Source organism: Capsaspora owczarzaki (genome assembly GCF_000151315.2).
Source record: "Capsaspora owczarzaki ATCC 30864 unplaced genomic scaffold supercont2.1, whole genome shotgun sequence".
NCBI classification, from domain to species: Eukaryota; class Filasterea; order Ministeriida; family Capsasporidae; genus Capsaspora; species Capsaspora owczarzaki.
Genome location: NW_011887292.1, coordinates 3,475,286 through 3,491,915, shown reverse-complemented (window position 1 = coordinate 3,491,915; position 16,630 = coordinate 3,475,286). Strand labels below are relative to the sequence as shown.

At 53.3% G+C, this 16,630-nt stretch overlaps 6 protein-coding genes across 6 annotated transcripts; 3 read left to right on the top strand and 3 right to left on the bottom strand.

Moving 5' to 3' along the window:
* Window position 1: 1 nt before the first annotated feature.
* CAOG_08469 (hypothetical protein) lies at window positions 2–457 on the top strand (the record flags this gene model as incomplete). The annotated part of the gene is made up of 1 exon (XM_011271739.1): window positions 2–457. A coding segment is annotated over one exon (456 nt), but the record flags the coding sequence as incomplete, so codon positions are not given.
* A 773-nt stretch (window positions 458–1,230) lies between these two features.
* Window positions 1,231–4,947, bottom strand: CAOG_01090 (tyrosine-protein kinase Src42A; the record flags this gene model as incomplete). The annotated part of the gene is made up of 9 exons (XM_004365904.1): window positions 1,231–1,478; window positions 1,573–1,648; window positions 1,742–3,387; window positions 3,472–3,771; window positions 3,849–4,068; window positions 4,152–4,319; window positions 4,384–4,465; window positions 4,565–4,595; window positions 4,926–4,947. 9 exons carry the CDS (start codon window positions 4,945–4,947, stop codon window positions 1,231–1,233), a joined length of 2,793 nt encoding a protein of 930 aa, XP_004365961.1.
* A 596-nt stretch (window positions 4,948–5,543) lies between these two features.
* CAOG_01089 (hypothetical protein) lies at window positions 5,544–7,877 on the top strand. The gene has a single exon (XM_004365903.2). It carries the CDS (start codon window positions 5,598–5,600, stop codon window positions 7,776–7,778), a length of 2,181 nt encoding a protein of 726 aa, XP_004365960.1. The 5' UTR covers window positions 5,544–5,597; the 3' UTR covers window positions 7,779–7,877.
* On the bottom strand, window positions 7,844–12,151 carry CAOG_01088 (gh regulated tbc protein-1). The gene is made up of 9 exons (XM_004365902.2): window positions 11,647–12,151; window positions 11,406–11,493; window positions 11,018–11,125; window positions 10,516–10,912; window positions 10,285–10,401; window positions 10,018–10,211; window positions 9,761–9,926; window positions 9,378–9,656; window positions 7,844–9,295 (listed from the first exon to the last, which is right to left on the bottom strand). The coding sequence occupies exons 1-9, from the start codon at window positions 11,742–11,744 to the stop codon at window positions 8,007–8,009; spliced, it is 2,736 nt and encodes a 911-aa protein (XP_004365959.2). The 5' UTR covers window positions 11,745–12,151; the 3' UTR covers window positions 7,844–8,006.
* A 127-nt stretch (window positions 12,152–12,278) lies between these two features.
* CAOG_08468 (hypothetical protein) lies at window positions 12,279–12,704 on the bottom strand (the record flags this gene model as incomplete). The annotated part of the gene is made up of 1 exon (XM_011271738.1): window positions 12,279–12,704. One exon carries the CDS (start codon window positions 12,702–12,704, stop codon window positions 12,279–12,281), a length of 426 nt encoding a protein of 141 aa, XP_011270040.1.
* A 631-nt stretch (window positions 12,705–13,335) lies between these two features.
* CAOG_01087 (hypothetical protein) lies at window positions 13,336–16,369 on the top strand (the record flags this gene model as incomplete). Its single annotated transcript, XM_004365901.2, has 6 exons — window positions 13,336–13,352; window positions 13,421–13,499; window positions 13,563–13,700; window positions 13,777–13,999; window positions 14,067–14,363; window positions 14,472–16,369. Exons 2-6 carry the CDS (start codon window positions 13,437–13,439, stop codon window positions 16,367–16,369), a joined length of 2,619 nt encoding a protein of 872 aa, XP_004365958.2. The 5' UTR covers window positions 13,336–13,352; window positions 13,421–13,436.
* Window positions 16,370–16,630: the final 261 nt, after the last annotated feature.

The window sequence follows — 16,630 nt, the reverse complement described above, 5'->3', positions numbered from 1 at the left end:
CCCTCTCACCCCCAACTCTTCTCTCACCGTTCCTACAGCCACAGGCATTATTCATTATCTGATAATTTGCAATCATTATCCGTCAATTTTCAATGCCCGTTTTCATCAACAAACCCAAAGAATCACAAAAGAAGCTATTTCAATTTCCATTGAATTGATAACAACCAAATCAAACAAAAAACGGCCGTCGGGTTTTCGCATTTCCCATCATACTCCGGCTGTTTGTGATCTCCAAGTGCTCTGTGCTGTGCATAGCGCGCATCACAATAACAGTGATTCAAACTTGCATTGCAGCGCACTCGGTGGAATGCCCGCGTCGTTCCGCCTCAAACGCTCAAAAGTGACGCAAAGAAGGAGCGGCAGTTTGCATTTTGTGTTTTTTGGGTTTGCGGCACAAACAACACGCTCGAATGAACAAGCCTATTCTCCGTTGTGCTCCCATGTTTTCTCACGATAATCCTCACGCTGAGACACACGCACACAACACACGCACACAACACACTATTAGTAGTCGTGTGCTTGGTCGACATGCAGTGCGCTGACGAGAAAGTCGTGAGAAAATCGATAAGCGAATGAAAAAATAAAAAAGAAATACAACAATTTTTGTGGTTGTTTTTGTATTCTGTGTATTGACCGGCCTGCAGCCATGAGAGACGGATGTGCGTGTGAGAGAGCACGACGGAAGAGAGAGTATGTGTGAGAGAGCGGGAGGAAGAGAGCAACCCGATGACAGGAACAAGAAGAAGAGAGCGGGCGAGCGGTCGGGCGAGTTGAAGAAATCAGCCGATCGCACAGCCGTGTGGGCTTGCGCAACTTACACAGAACGGGCCGCGTCGTCAATGCAATGCATGCGGCAACGAGCACCAGCGGCAGCAGGACCACGCGCAGCGCCATGTGTGTGGATGTGTGCGCAGGTGTTGTATGTGGATGGGTGTGAATGAGAAGAACAAGAGAACCAAGGACGAGAAGAGAAAAGTGGGGGCAAAAAAGAAAAGAAAAGAATAGAAAACCAAAGAAAAAAAAAAAAGGAGTAGCCTCACACTCAAAAAACACACACAAGGAAATCCAATAGAGTAGACAACCGGCAATGTCCAAAGCAATCATCACAAAATCAACAATTCAGTGAAACTACAAGCGGACACAAAAAGAGCAAGGCACATGGAAAAACAGCAATCAGGCAACTTGAACTATTCGAGTTGTCGGTTCCAAAATGGCTTTTGGGCCACCACTTCATGAAGAAACAAGTAAACCAATATCACGCACAGGCGCGCTCAAAGCTACTTGCGCAAAGTACGCACTCAATGTGGCAAAGGACGGGCGGGACAATGGCTCACGATTCCAGCACTTGAAAACTTGTTCAAAGTCCACATCGTCGCATCCCGAAGGTTTTGGCAGTCGGAAGCCACCTTCCACCTGCGCGAGAATCTCCGGACCCTTTTGGTTTCCATAAGGCGATGCGCCGTAAGCGTAAACCTCCCCTGAAGAGAAACAAAACCAAAAAAAAAACAATCCCAATCATCAGCCAAAGGCCAAGCAAAACCCCAAGGTCCAAGTCCCCCGATTTTCACTTACAAGCAAGAACTCCAAATGCCCAAACATCGCTTTGATGTGTAAACTTGCGATACATCAGACACTCAGGAGCCATCCACTGTCGACGAGCAAAACAGCCTGGTTAGTTTCTTCTCGTGCTCTTCTACAGTACCCTCCTGCGAGCTCAGCAAACCCTCGAGAACAAAATTACCTTCACTGGAAGACGGCCTTTGGTCTCCATGCGGTAGTAGTCAGTCTCCTCGGCTATGGCGCGCGACAGCCCAAAGTCGGAAATTTTGACGGCGAGATTCGCGCCGACCAAGCAGTTCCGCGCCGCAATGTCACGGTGAACAAAGCGAATTTGCTCGAGGTAGTCGAGTCCGCGAGCGACCTGAGCCAGGGCATGTGCCGACTCTGCACGCGTCCACGACACTTGGACTTTGATCGACTTTTGCAACACGCCTCGCAAATCGCCGAACGGCATCAGTTCCAGCACGCACAGGAGAGGCTCTGCTTCGAGCAAGGAGCAGATGGCGCGCACAACATTGGGATTGTCGAATCGCGCCATCATGCGGGCCTCTTCGATAAACTCGCGTCGAGATTTAGGATCTGCGCCAGCTGGAATGGTTTTGACTGCAACTGCCAGGTGCGGCTGCCTTTCGTCCGTTAACAAGTACTTGGCATCTTTAGGCACGAGATTGGATGGTAGCTGGCCACGGAAAACAACCCCAGATACGCCCGAGCCCAGTTTGGCGCCAAGCACAAGACCTTGTCGGAGTGATGTGGTTTCCGTGACAATAGAGCTGTACACGCGTTCAGGGCTTGTGGCATACGTATGCTCGGCGCTTTGCTTCAGATCACCATCGACGGGCTTGCGTTGCCCTGCGACCGCGTACGTATTCGACTTGGATTCGACTTGATCTGGCCCTTTGCCCGGAGATTGCGCTGGCGACATTTCTACCATCTGCTTCCGCGTTAGGGTCGAGTCAGCCTTTTGCACGGATTGTCGGCGACGGTTGTGACGACGACGACGATCCCAATAAATGATCAGAATCAGCGCAAGCAACAGCAGGCACACAACGCCCGCAGCAAGGCCGGCCGTCAGCGCAATTGTGCGAGCATTGTTTGAAGCAGGTGTATAGTGCACTGTGCAGAGAGCAGAAAGGTCTGCATCCCATTGAGCACTGGCATTGCACGTCACCACTGTAACAGCTCCGCTCAGATCGAAACCTTCGTGGCAAAAGGCCGTGCAGGTCGAAGGGTAGTGCATTCCAGCCGAGCACGTCACGCCACCAAACAGCAACGACAGCGTCGAGCACTCGACAGGATCGCACACTGGAGCGGCCGCCGACCAGTCGCTCACAGTGCATGTGGTCGTGAAGGTAGTGTGCGCGGCCTGGCCGCGAATCTGATATCCAGACGTGCATTCGTAGACGCACGATCCACCCAGGGCGCGGTTGTCGCAGTTCACCTCGCCGTGCGTCGGAGCGGACACTCCCGAGCAGTACGCTGGGTCGAGCACGCAAACTGGGTACGATCCGCCAGTCCACTGGCCTTGGGCACTATTGAGGGTAGCGCATGTCCGGGTGGTCGCCGTGCCACCTTCTGTGGCAAGAATGTAGCCAGCATTGCAACTGTAGCTGCAGACCGTGCCGAGCTGCTGCGGGGATGTCCCGCAATCGACCGAGCCATGCTCTGGAGCAATCGTGAAGGCCGCATCGCAATACGCCGAGACAAGCCCGCAGCCATTGCTGGGCGTCGACCATGCAAATGCCGTGCCAGTGTCCCCGCAGCTGATGGACGTGGGAGCTGAGGGTTGGTAGCCATCGTCGCAGCCGAGCGAGCACGATGCGCCATCTGACCACAATAACGATCAAAGAAATGCACGTCGTGAGCAAACCCTCACACCATAAATAAGCAAACTTCACGGTCATCACGTACACAGACTGCCAGAGCTGCAGGAAAAGCTCCCATGCGCAACTGTGGGCAAACTACCGCAGCTTCCGAGATTGCAGGTCGCCGTCGAGGTCGTCCACGCTTTGTTGCTCTGACAAGTGACGGTCGCTCCAGACGTGCTTGGACGTGATCCCAGCGAGCACGTTTGGTTGCAGACGGCTCCCACAGTGGTGTATGGACAAACCCACGTTCCATTGGTCAGCGCTGGAATTGCCGGACAGGCCTTTGGTGCCATTGCACAGCAATAGTACTTCCAGATGCGGTCCTTGTTGGTGTTGTCGTAAGCTACAAACGCACACACAGCCAGAAATCAGCGATCACAAACGCAGCCGTCCCTAGTCCCACTTAGCAAGGATTCTTACTCGAGCTCACGCCGGCAAAGTAAGAAAAGGTACCGCTGCAAGTGGCGCCGAGTGGGCCTAGTGCCGCGTTCGCCGTCGGTTGCCACGCGCAAGTGCCCGTTTCAAATTCGGCTGGTGTGGCTCTACCACGGCCCTCGTAGTATCGATCTTGGAGAGTAGCAACGAAAGTGGACCCCAGGCCGTCCAACATGTATCCGTAGCTCAAATACTTGGTAAAGCCCTGCTCATCATTTCAAAAGGTGAGAGAGGAGAGGCCGATGGCGGCGGCGGGGCACGCTCCCGGCCATATTTTTTGGTACTTACTGCGCCGAGAATGTTCCATGATCCATTGTTTGGAAACCCAGTCGGCCCCGTCACCCCCGGGATGACGAAGGAGCCGCTCGTGTAAGATTCACCGGCAGTGGAGGTAATACATGCAGCTTGGATTCTCCAATTTCTATCCTGTGCACCAATGTCGTACCAGCTGGAAATCTACGAAAACACAAAGATGGCAGTTTGTATTGTAGTTGTCACTTGATAGGTTAATCGCGCAAGCAGCTTTAATGTAGCAATTGGAGTCCAGACCCTGGAAGAAACTCCACTGCCCACTCACTCCAGGCGGCGTGTAGGGACTAAACCTGCCAACAACAACGAGCGAGGCCGAGTTACCGGGATTCGTTCGATATTCTCTGCCCTCTCAGTCCACCGAAAATAGTTTCAAGGGGAATTCTACTTACTGAGACGGCAATAGTGTCTCGACATACGCCGCTGCAAAGCCACAAAAAAGCACCAAACCGAGTGAATGAGTTCATCCATCCATTGCAACTCTCCACCTTCTCCACAAACTCGCTCATTTCCTCGTCACGAGTAGGTCTTTGCTGGCTATTTGCTGTTTGCTGCTTCTGATTCTGAGACTTTGAGATTCTCAAGTGTTCGTTGAACTGCTGATGGCCACTATTGTTGGGAATTTGAGTTTGAACGTGATTTGACTTCGGCCAACCCTCCCTCTGAAGCAGGGGCGAAGAGTTGGCTTTTTGCATGATGCCGCGTCCCCCTTCACTCGTCTCAAAACCCCCTCTTTGTTGCGGGGAAACTTACACAGAGTGGGACGAGTCGTCATTGCTAAGCAGGCGGCGAAGAGCGCGAGCGGAGGCAGCAACACACGCATCGCCATTAAGAAGAGCGTGTGTGCAAGTGTGTGTCAGTGCAAGTGTGTATGTGTGTGTGTATGTGTATGTATGTGTGTGTGCGGGTGAGAAGAAGGACAGAGAACAGAGCCAGACAAAGCCAAAGAAGCCGCCGCGGATGGGAAAATGAGAAAAGGAATGACAAAAATGAAAAAAAAAAAAAAAAGGAAAAGGAAAACTGAGAAAGGGGAGTAACACTGTACCACCAGAGAGTCCTTGTTTGGAAGAAGGGCTAGCATTCGTGAATGGCGGGGAAAACAAGGACATGAGTAACGACAGCGTGAGAACACAACACATCAACAAAAAGAGCACTTCAGCTGCTCCTGAGGGAAGACGAGGGGAAAAGGGGGGAAGAGAAGACGAGATTTACATTGGAATTGGCGCTGAGTTTTGCGATGATGATCCTGCTTGCCGAACACACTTGAGACCGACGACGGATCCAACTCACAAAACACACCGTTACTTAGCCATCCCCATCACATGCGCCTTGGGGGAAAAGGGCGGAAGATCATCATCACCATTGCTCGTTGAGAAATCATTGGTGTTCAGTCTACGTCTCAAAGCGCTTCAGCAGAACGGGAAGATGGACAGCGACTCTGACGCGCCGCCCCGCGAGTTGCACTCCGCCTATGCGCTGTACTCGTTCCATGCGAATCGGATCAAGGTCGTCCCCAGCCCCGGAGCAGCAACAGCAACAGCAACAGCAGCAGCAGCAGCAGCAACAGCAACAGCGAACAGCGATGACGATCAGCCAGCGCCCGACTCTGATCTGTCGCTCGCGCAGCCGCACCACCTCCTCCACACCCAGCAGGCTCAACAGCCTCAGCAAACTCAACAACCTCAGCAACAACAGTCTGCTGTTGGCGAGTTCCTGACGCGCGAGAGTCTCGTCAACTCTGACTTTACCCTGACGCTGATCGCAGCCAATCTGTCCATTGAGGCCGAGCAGGAGCTCAAGACATTCATCGCCAAGCGCCTGCTCAAGGGATCCATCTATGCGGGCTCTGGCAATGTGGCCCAGGTCGATCCCGCCGTTGCCCGGACGATGCTCACCTTGGCGCTCCAGCACGAGCAGCCGCCGTCGCCGTCGGGAAATGGTCATCGCCAAGGTCATAGCCAAGGTCATGGTCATGGAAGCGACATTCTAGCAGGCGACCACGCCAGTCCAGCCCCTTCAAATGGCGCGATGGATTACCAGCTGCTGCATCCCGATGGCCAACCAGCCAAGCACAACGCAATGCACACCGGAGACGTTCGCCGACCATCATTCAGTGTCGCGCCTCCGGACGCAAGCAAGCTCAGTCTGCCAGTGCTGACTTACTACACGCTTCTAAGAGGATCGCGGGAGCTCTCGGCACTCTCTTTGCAATTCCCGACGGACGGCGGCGACGCGTCCTCCCGCTCGGTGGCAACGCCCGATGTCGACGATGATCCGCTCAACCAGTCAGGCAGCTACCGTTCGGACGAATACCTGCTCTGTCTCGTTCATGTCCTGTCGCCCAAAGCGGCCGACGCCCTCGCCTCGGATGCAGTCTCACCGTTTGATCTCTTCCGCTCGGATCTCGATCGCTTCTCGCACAGCCTTTCCCTGCTGTTGCCTGCGCGTCTGCCAGACCCAGCCACCGCCATGAGGCAGCTCGGTCGCGATTGGACAGCTGCGGGTGCTGGCACCCCGCGACCGCGCGGGCAGAGCTTCCAGGCCGCGCTCCCGTCGTCCTACCAGTCTGGCCTGCAGTCGGATTCTGCCCCGCCATCCTCTCATGGCGATGCGCCAACGTCACTGGCGCACCAACTTTCTTCCTTTGGTCCACTCGACATGATCGCGGCTACAGCGCAGTCGCCCGTGCTGTCGGCGTGGCTCGCCTCCGCCGTCCCGGATGTTCTGGCCCGGTTGGACGAATGGGTCGATTTGTGTCTCCAATACTTCCCTCGAACCGTGCGGACCTTGCCTGCCAACGTGCTCGACCATGTGTTGTTTGCGTGTTTGTGCGGAACCAACGTGGAAGTCACCGTCGAATCCTCTGCAGAGCTTCGCAGTTCCCTCGCCGCTGCAGTTGCAGATTTGGCCAAATTTGCCGGCGCTGTTGGCTTTGCACAGCTCAACGCCCTCTTGGATCACAGCTCTCATAATCCAGTCTCAAGTTCCGTACCTACGCCTGCCGATGCGCCTCAGCTTCCTGCGGAACTCACATCCTCCCTCTCGTGCGTTGTTGCTCCGAATTTGATCGTGCGCGTTGGCACCACGAACAGTCAAGGATTGGTGTTGGGACCGCACGGACCCGTTCCCATGCCTGTGACTCCCAGCAATCCCTCCAACCTGCGCGCCAAAGCTCTCAAGCTCCGCGTTGCCGAACAGACCGAACCAGACATGCTGCCCCCGCACATTCCAACACCCACCGTTGCTGTGAAAATGGAGGATGGACAACCAGACCCGCTATTCGCGGATTTGCCAGAATCCTGCCGTGAGTTTGCAACAGAGCTGCGGCTGGCGCTCTTCTCCGCACCCGATCCGCTCGTTTTGCGACACGCTCTGGATTTGTACAAGCTGCGTGTCACGCAAGAAATGAATCACTTCAAGCGACTGGTTCGCCAAGCCGAAGTCGATCACTATGCGCTCTACCGCGCGTCCGAGTTTCTTGAGCGCTGTGGTCTGGGTGCCATTTTGTTGCGCGCTGTTTCGTCGTTTGACGTGCTCTCATCAGAGGAAGCTGATGTGTTGAAAGCGCTCACATGGTTTCAGAGTCGGCAGCAACCGTTAGTTTGAAAGTCGTTTTTTGTTTCGTTGCTCACACCATTGGTCGATCGGCTTTAAATGAAAATGAAAAATTTACAGATGACAACAATACTATATTTCGACGTCGCGAACACAATCAACAATCATCACACATACTCACAAGAATTCAAACAAATAGATACACCTCTCTTCATCCCCCCCCCTTCGCTCACTTTGGCTTTCACGTCAACTCTCTCCGTGTGGAGACCTTTTACTGCATTAATCCATATCCAAGAAAATGTTTTGAGTGCATGCCGCAGCGCGAGACCGCGACATGACCACTGGAGTCATCTCGCACAGCTCCACATCCGGCGACATGGACACCTCGGGCGTCATGGCACCGAGAGAGTCCAGCGAACGGCCTCCAGGAGAATTCAACGAAAACGCTCCGGGAGACGCAAAGCGCCGCTTGGCTTCAGAATGTGGAGATTGGGTGGCATTGACTCGAACCTTGCGAGACGAAGGAGAGAAGGCGCCTGGCGATGCCCCCTTTCCCGCGGCGTTGTTGCGGGCGGCTGATCGCAGCAATTGGCCGCGGACCAGGAAGGGCGACGCAGCGGGGCTAGACGATGATGACAACATTGAGTTGGGGATGTGGATTTGTCGGATGGGAACAGCTGCCAATGGTCGAGAAGGCTTGATGTGGCTCTGTCCGGTGTTTGCGGAAGGAGCGGCTCGCAGTGAGCTGTGGGCACCAGGAGTGACTGCAGTTGCCAGTTCGCGTTTCTTTGCGCCAGTGAACGGCTTGAGCTGCTTGGTCTGGGTTTGGCGCAATGGGGTGGTCGTGTTGAACTCTCGGAAGGAGAGCATTTGACTCGGCGAGCCCTTCACCAGCTTGCGGCTGGACGGCGTGGCCATTGGCGAGACCATGGGCAAGGTGCGATCTCCCCATCCACTGCGAACGTAGGAACCAGACACAGGAGAGGTAATGCGCACTTGGCGTGAACGAGCTGTCGCTCCCGCAGCACCATAGCCGTGCGCTTTGTTGCGAGAGGCAAAGAAGAGCGCAGAATCGACGCTCATGTTCAAATCCTGCACTTCCGGCAATGCTTGGACTGGTTGGCAAACTTCATCGTCATCCAGGTCCATGCCACCGCTGGAAACAATCATGCTCATGTTGCCATTAAACCGAGGGACCGAACGAGTCGGGGACGAAGTTGAGCGCAGAGACACAAAGCTGGCATCGAGGAAGCTCCGATCGCCAGCACCTTCCTCGTCGTTCTCAATGAGGAGCGGGTGGTAGTTAGCGGCCTCGCCCTGCGGCAAAGCGGAATTGGAACCGCAGGTCGCTTCCTCCATGCTCGATGCGCTCGGCTCGACCGACAGTTTCGGTTGCGAACGGGGGTTGTTCCGCGACAGCCGCGCGCGAAGGTTGCTTGGTACCCGATTGGAGGCATCCTTCAACGCCGAGCTCGAGATAGAGCGCGATATGGCTGCCTTTGCCTTGGAGGTCGCCATGTTTGACAGCAGCCGCTTGAATCGGGAAGCTTTCGGCACAGCGCCAGAGTCTGCAGCAGACGATCGTCGCTCAGCCAAAGTGAGTGTTTCGAAAAGGCAGGGTGACTCGAGAATCGCGAATGCTGCACTTACCAGTCGCCTTGACCAAGGATCCCTTGATTGCACCGTTGCTGCTTTCATTCTCGTCATTGACGGGCTTGGTGGACTCTGGCAGCGAGTCCTGGGCGACGGCCTCGACGGCAACAGGTGCGCTCTCTGCCTTGAGCAGCCCTTCTGCGGCGTCGATGTGGGCCTTGGAAATGTCGCACTCAAGAAGCTTGGGAACAAACACATTTCGCATGACCCTGTTCACTGGGGGATGCTGCAAGTAAGGCAGAATTTGCTCAACGCCGTCCATCGCCAGCAGCTCCTCTATTGCAAGAAACCATGCAACAATATTCAGCCCAGATGAGTCAGAGCAACCATGCAAGCCACTTGCTGCCAGAATCACAGTAATTCGCTCAACGCCTCCTCACCTTTGCAGACGTCCATCAAGCAGATGGCCACTCGGAAGATGGTCACCACGCCTTCCAGCATCAACATGTCCCAGATGGCGAGAACTGTGTCCCAGCAGGGCAAGGACGTAAACATGCACATAAACCAGGGCACGGTGTACATGAGCGGGTGAATCCCAAGATTTTCCTGCCAAGAGTCAAATTGGTTGAGTGTGCAACGCATTTCGTCCGCAAGTTTGAGAACGGACGACAAAACTTCTCTCCATGGGGTCATTTACAAGGTGGGTGGACAACGCCGGGAACTTGATCGACAAGATTTTGTTAAACACGTCAGCGTGGTGCTGAATACGATGGAGCGACGTGTCATAGTAGCCGCTCAGGTACTTGGGACGCTCAAAGATTGACACCAAGGCCCAGAAGGTGGATTCCTCGTCGAGGTGCATCAGCAGCATTGCAGCAATCGATGACATGCCTGTAGTGTCAAGGTTTTGGTCGTGGTGAGAACCTAACACATCAAAAGAAAAACACTCGGATAAACACTGTACCTTGGCAATACCCAACTGTCGGATTGTACTTGGCATACTGTGCCAGCACGTTGAACATCATGGATCGACCAGTCAGATCCGAACCAGAGAACATGCGGTGAGTCGGGAAGGTTCGATCTGGCAAAACAAAGCGCAAGCATTGTGAATTCATTTGGTTGTGTTGTAAGCATGCAAGTAGAGCTTGCACAAAGGCGCGCCCACAGGATGCAACTGCCAATGCTCAAGGCGTACCCAAGTCGAGCTTGATCTGGCGAAGAGCAGCGGCGAACTGCTCCTGTTTTTTCGCAGTGGCTGCTGCCGTTCCGGGCGATTCGAGAGCGGCAATCTCATCGATATCCATGTCCAGGATATGAGTTGCATGGGTTTTGCGCGGACGATTGTGCGCCATCATCTTTGGCAGCGAATGCAACGGCACATCTTTGCACACCAGTGGGGCAGCATTCTTTTTCTCGCTGCTCGAGTCAGGCGATGCAGTTGTTTCGTCGGTGCTCAACGCCTTGGCAAGTGCCGCTTCCAGCTGTGACTGACACAGGGCAGCATTCTTAGCCTGTTGTTGGTAGTGCTGGCGTAGCTCGTCCTCACGTTGCTCGAAAATTTCGCGTTGGACTTGCACAGCTTCGCGATTGACCTGGTCAGCATATCGAGCAAGTAAGCAACGCGACAAGTCAAGACGGTGCAGTATCTCGTGTTTTTGCCACCTCAAGAAAGCGGCAGGCAGTGCAACATTTTGTACCTTGTAATCGTATTCGCTGTTGGCGCGGATAAACCGCGTTCCCAGAAGCAAGCTCCACAGACCGCCACGTCGATGGCGTGCAATGCCTCGTTGCAAGAGTTGACGAATCTAGAACGGTTTGATGAATAGATTTGAGGTAAGTCGGGGCTGTTTTTCAACAGCTTTTCGAAATACACAACCAACAGAGCCTGGAACCGCTGTTTGTTGCCACCACGCTTCAACGCATCCACCGAATGCAAAAAAGAACAACGTCCCAAAATACAACCCCGCACCGCACTCTCCCGGAAGCTCGTTTCAGCAACAGTCAAAGGGATTGGATGGATGGCGCGTTGTTTTGAAACTGTTTCATCTTGTTTTTGCGTTGCGCTTGGATTTCTTTCCTGCTCACCTTGTCAACAGCACTCGTCTCGGCGTTGTCCTGCAGCTGCTTCATGAGCTTCACCCAGACGTCGTCCACTTGGGCACTCTCGTCGGGGCTGCGTGGTTGAACAAAGAGGGTGATCAAACGTGAGTTGGCAACAGTTTTTGAAACGTTTGAATTTTGTTTCGCTCCGTTTCGCTTCGTTTTGATCACGCTCTGTCGCCGTTTATGGCATGGATTGTGCTTGCAATGGGCCGCGTTTGGTTACCTGTATGTGTGGCAACGATAGTCATCTTCAGCGAGGGTTTCGGCAATCCAGAAATCGTACTCGTCGTACGGCAAGCTCGCCTCGAGAGGGTGCTGCATGGCTGCCTGCAAAGAAAGATAATCGACTGAACATGGAGCTTTCTTTCTGCGATTTCAATTGTCAGATTCAATGCAAGGCCACATTGAGAAGTATCGAGAATTGCAACGTCAAAGGCAAGTTCAATGGAGAGCCACCAGAAGGACCAAACGATCCGATCCGCAGCTCAAACGATAAAGTTGGTACATGGAGCGCGGCCCACATCACCGTCATTGCTAGACGTTGGGAACGTCGTGGGGACGTTGCATCACCGTCATTGCTAGACGTTGGGAAGTCCACATCCTTTACCAATTTGCACATAGATCTATTGCTGAAATCGGCATGACTTGCTGTTTCATTCATTTTTTTTTTTTTTTTTGTTTGTTTGTTTGTTTACTTTTTTTGTTTTGATCTTCTTCTTCGTTCTTTTTCTTGCTTTTCCTTTGTTCCATGCGTTTGTTCCGTTGTCTGAACGTTGCTCTTGTAGCATCGTTAGCGCTTTTGGCGCTCACGCACGGCGCTTCTGGTACTGCCTGCCACCCACACTCAACCCATCGTTACCCGTTGACATTCAATGAGAACCTTTTGATAACCGGCAAAACAAACAAAAATACCAAGGAAAAGAAACAGTCGGCAAACCCGGCAGATAAACCGCATCTTGATCGCAGGTGACATTGGCTTGTCTCTGGAGAGCACCGGAGCGTACTCGTTCGTTGACGCTCTTTGTTGTTGTTGTGAAGCAACGTGAGGACTGTCAGCGATGAGTTCGTTTGATTGGATTTTACTGTATATTTTTTAAAAACAAAAAACAAAAAACAGCCACGCTCACACCACACGGCAGTTCTTCGACCAGACAAACGAAGGGCCCCCATGTGCCCGCTGCTTGCACGCGCTGAGAATTCGCACGAATGAGCGCTGGGGTGAAATGGAGGGCACAAAGCCCGAATGACGAACCGCGCGAAACGAAAAAGAGCTTCGCTCATTGCTTTTCCCCCTACCTTCGAGGATATCTTTGAAGTTTTGTTTACTTTGATGACTCATACTTCATGCGCTGCTCTCTTTCTCTCGAAAATGGAATGAGAGGCAAGCCGATTCATTGGAATATTCATTACGAGAAAAAATAGCGAAGATGCATGCAAGGGAAGACAAGGAGTCGTGGGCGGGGGAGGCAGCCACTCGTCCGAAATTGCTGTTTGCGGGTTTTTGTTTGTTTGTTTTTGGAACGGGGTTTTTGGATACACCGCCTTCGCTCAAGTCCCAGACGCTCGACTCTGGGTTTGTGAATGGAGTCGTTACGCTTTGCTTGCTGTAGTGTGAATCCTTTCGACGTGCGCAATACTCGTCTTCCTTCCGAAACGGAAAATCAAAAAAAAAAAAAAAAAAAAAAACAGCGGACTCGCAAGAAACCCACAACCCCTCCTCGCAATTGTCATTTTCCTTTTTGGGTTTGTTGATTCAGCCGACGGGGGTTGAATGAATTAGAGCGTCGTGGTTTCGAGGATAGAAGCGGAGGGTGAGGAGCAGGACAAAGGGCATTTGGAAGCAAGCGCGGCGCTGTGAAATTGGAACTCACCCTTTGTGTTGATTGCCTTTGGTTGCGCAGCTACCTTCTACGATACCGACTATGGATGGTACGTTTGCAACTCGCGAGGGTCTGTTGGTGCGTTTGCTCCAATTGACTTACTTTGTCGCAATATAGGTATCATCTGTTCACGATGGACAACAGCAACTGGGAATCGGCCGATGTCGGCACGGAAGTGCAATGCTGGTTCAAGGGCGTAAGTACGGGGAGCGTTGCATTGCATGATGTGCTGGCGCTGACTGTGTAAATCCGCTGTTAGTTTGAATCCGAGCACGATAACAAGAAAGAAGACCGTTGGTGGAAGTATCGCAGGAGTTGCATCACGCATTCTGGCGAACAAATCACGAAGGGGAACGTTCCCGACCAAAACTACTTTCAGATGAACGATTGGGATAAGGTAATAAGCTTTGGATTCGCATTCAGGATGGATGTAGCTTGTATTGATCTGGAGCTGATGCCTGTTGGAACGACAGGATTTCAGCTGGACTGCTGGTCAGGGTCGAACAATCTACGGGATGAACTCACGCCACTGGAACACCAAAGAAGATCGTCTTTATCAAGTGAAAACCGTTCAAATGATTCCCGAGTTCGAGTACACGGGTGGGTGTTCGACGACTGCCGAAGTGAACAACTATGACGGACGTCTTTTCTACACCTGCCCCCAGTCTTTTCAGTTTATCGCTGGCATGTCTTCAGGTAAAGAATCGTACGATTGGTGGATCACAAGATTGGGTCTGACCCCTTAGCGTTGAATGGCTTGCAGTTAACAGCAACAGCAATGAAGATCGGCGCTGGAAGTACACCTGCTGCAAGATGGCAGCCAAGTCGTGTGGTTTCCCTGCATCATTCACGTCTGGCTCGTGGAACTGCAACCGACAGACAGTTGGTGGCGTTTGCAGTCATTCGTGTGCCACCGGCACTCGCTCAACATCCGCTTCAGGCACTGTTACGTGCCAATCAAACAAGTATTGGACTGGCCGCAACTTCCAATGCAACACGATCAACTGTGGCAATCCAAGCAATCCGACGAATGGGCAGTTTAATTGCGGTAGCACGACTTGTAAGAGTACTGATGCTGTTCTACTGTCAGGATGCGTCCGCATGCAACACTTATCAAAATGATCGTTTTTGTTTTCGTTTGTTTTTTTGTTTCGACAATGCCCTTCAGATCAGGGAACTTGCTCAATGAGCTGCAACAATGGATATCAGCTGTCTGCCACCGCAACCATCACTTGCTCAGACTACACTAGCTCTTTCGGTTGGTCCTCTTACTCGAGCTCTTGTAATACTATCACAAACTACTGCCCCGCCCCGCCAACCTCAATCACTCTCGGCAGCGTGAGCTGCCAGCCGACCACTCGCAGCATCGGAACAGTGTGCACCTACTCTTGCGATTCGGGCTATGTCGTGGACGGCACATCGCAGCGTGTTGTTCCTGTCACTTGCCTGTCCAGCACTGCTTCTGTCGGCGTGTGGTCGCGCGGGACACCCACATGCGTTCTGTATGCGGAACATTGTCCGCACACTATGGCAGCGCCAACCAATGGAGCTGTCAACTGTGATGGATACTCGCTTGGTGGTATCTGCACCATTTCTTGCAACGCTGGCTTCCGTCTCCGTGGTTACGCGCCACTTGCTACTGTCGATTCGGTGTGCAAAGCGGATACCACCTGGTCACGTCCCGAGACGTTCTACTGCGACCCGATCGCCTGCCCCGCGCTTTCTCTTGGTAATGGTGGACTGAACTGCGTTGGAGGAACGACTGCTTACAACTCGCAGTGCACCCCGTACTGCAACGCTGGCTTCACACTGGAGGGTGACTACACTGGCGCAGTGCGCTGCAACGCCTCGCAGCTGTGGAACGCAACCCTCTCTGCGCACTGCCAGATTGTGTCGTGCGACCCTCTGACTCTCGAAAACGGTGCCATCGACTGTACCAATGGCAACACAAACTACCTCTCGGAATGCACACCGAGCTGCAATGCAGGCTACACCCTTGGCGGAGCCAACACAAATCCTGTGACGTGTCAGGCGTCGCGCGAGTGGAGCGCAACGCTGCAAGCAGAATGCACGATTGTATCGTGCGATCCTCTGACGCTTGAAAACGGTGCTGTTCTGTGCACCAACGACAACACAAACTACGGATCCGAGTGCATCCCGAGCTGCAACCCCGGCTACTCGCTTGGAGGAGACTACGCCGATGTTGTCGAGTGCCTGGCGACACGAGAGTGGGACCGCCCGATGGACGCCTCGTGCACCATTGTTGCTTGCGACGTTCTGACGCTTCCGCACGGCACCGTGAACTGCACGAACAACTCGACCGACTTTGGCTCCGAATGCACCGTGTCTTGCGCCAAAGGCTATCGACTGACCGGGAACTACACCGACGGCTTTGCTTGTACTGCAAGCCGAACCTGGAACGCCACTTTGCTCGCGCATTGTGAGTTCATCGAACCTCCGTCGTCCGGCTCCGCTACCGTCACAGCGATCGGGGCTGGTGCCGGTGCAGGATTCTTCCTGCTCCTTCTCCTTTTGCTGCTCTTGCTCGTGCTTGCACGTCGTCGTCGCGCCAAGAAGCAGAAACCTGTTTATGAGACAAACTCGAGTGTGTTCCTGGTTCCCGGAATTCTGCGCCAACCGAGCACGACCTCATCTAATTTCACTACGACCGTTGTGAACGAGGCGTTCAGCGCCGACTACGACACTCTCCAGAGGAAAGAAGACACGTACGCGACGCTTGGCGGCGGAGGTTCAGAAGAGTTGTACGACAGTCTTGGTGCACCTGCCTACGGAAATTCCCAAGCCTTGTATGGAAACTCTGGCATGCCTACCGATGACGATTCAGCATATGCGTCGCCTGCCGCTCGGATTGCGGACACAAGCGCTTTGCCCCCTCAGTACGAAAGCTCTGCGGTGCAGAAGGCGATTGAGGCCGGGTATGAACCTCACACTGCCGCTTCCGCAATCTCCAGTGAGGAGGTGGCCTACAAAACTCCCGTGTTTGCAACCCCTGCCTCTGAGGCCCAGCCCGACTCGTACGTGACCTTGGACGAGGAGTCCCCGTAAACGGCCAGTATGTATGCTGTATGTTGCGAGTTTTTCGGTCTTCGCATCAACTGGCGCCGTTTGATTTTTTCTCGTTTTTGGTTGTGTCTACGCATTTTCGTTCGAACTTTTTACACATGCCGGTCTTACGTCAGACTGCAGCATGATCGTTTCGTGCCACATGCCGGTCTTACGTCAGACTGCAGCATGACTCGTTGGCCGTGTACAATGAAATTGTTGCACTGGCACAAAGACAAGGAAAACGCACGCACGCACATTTGA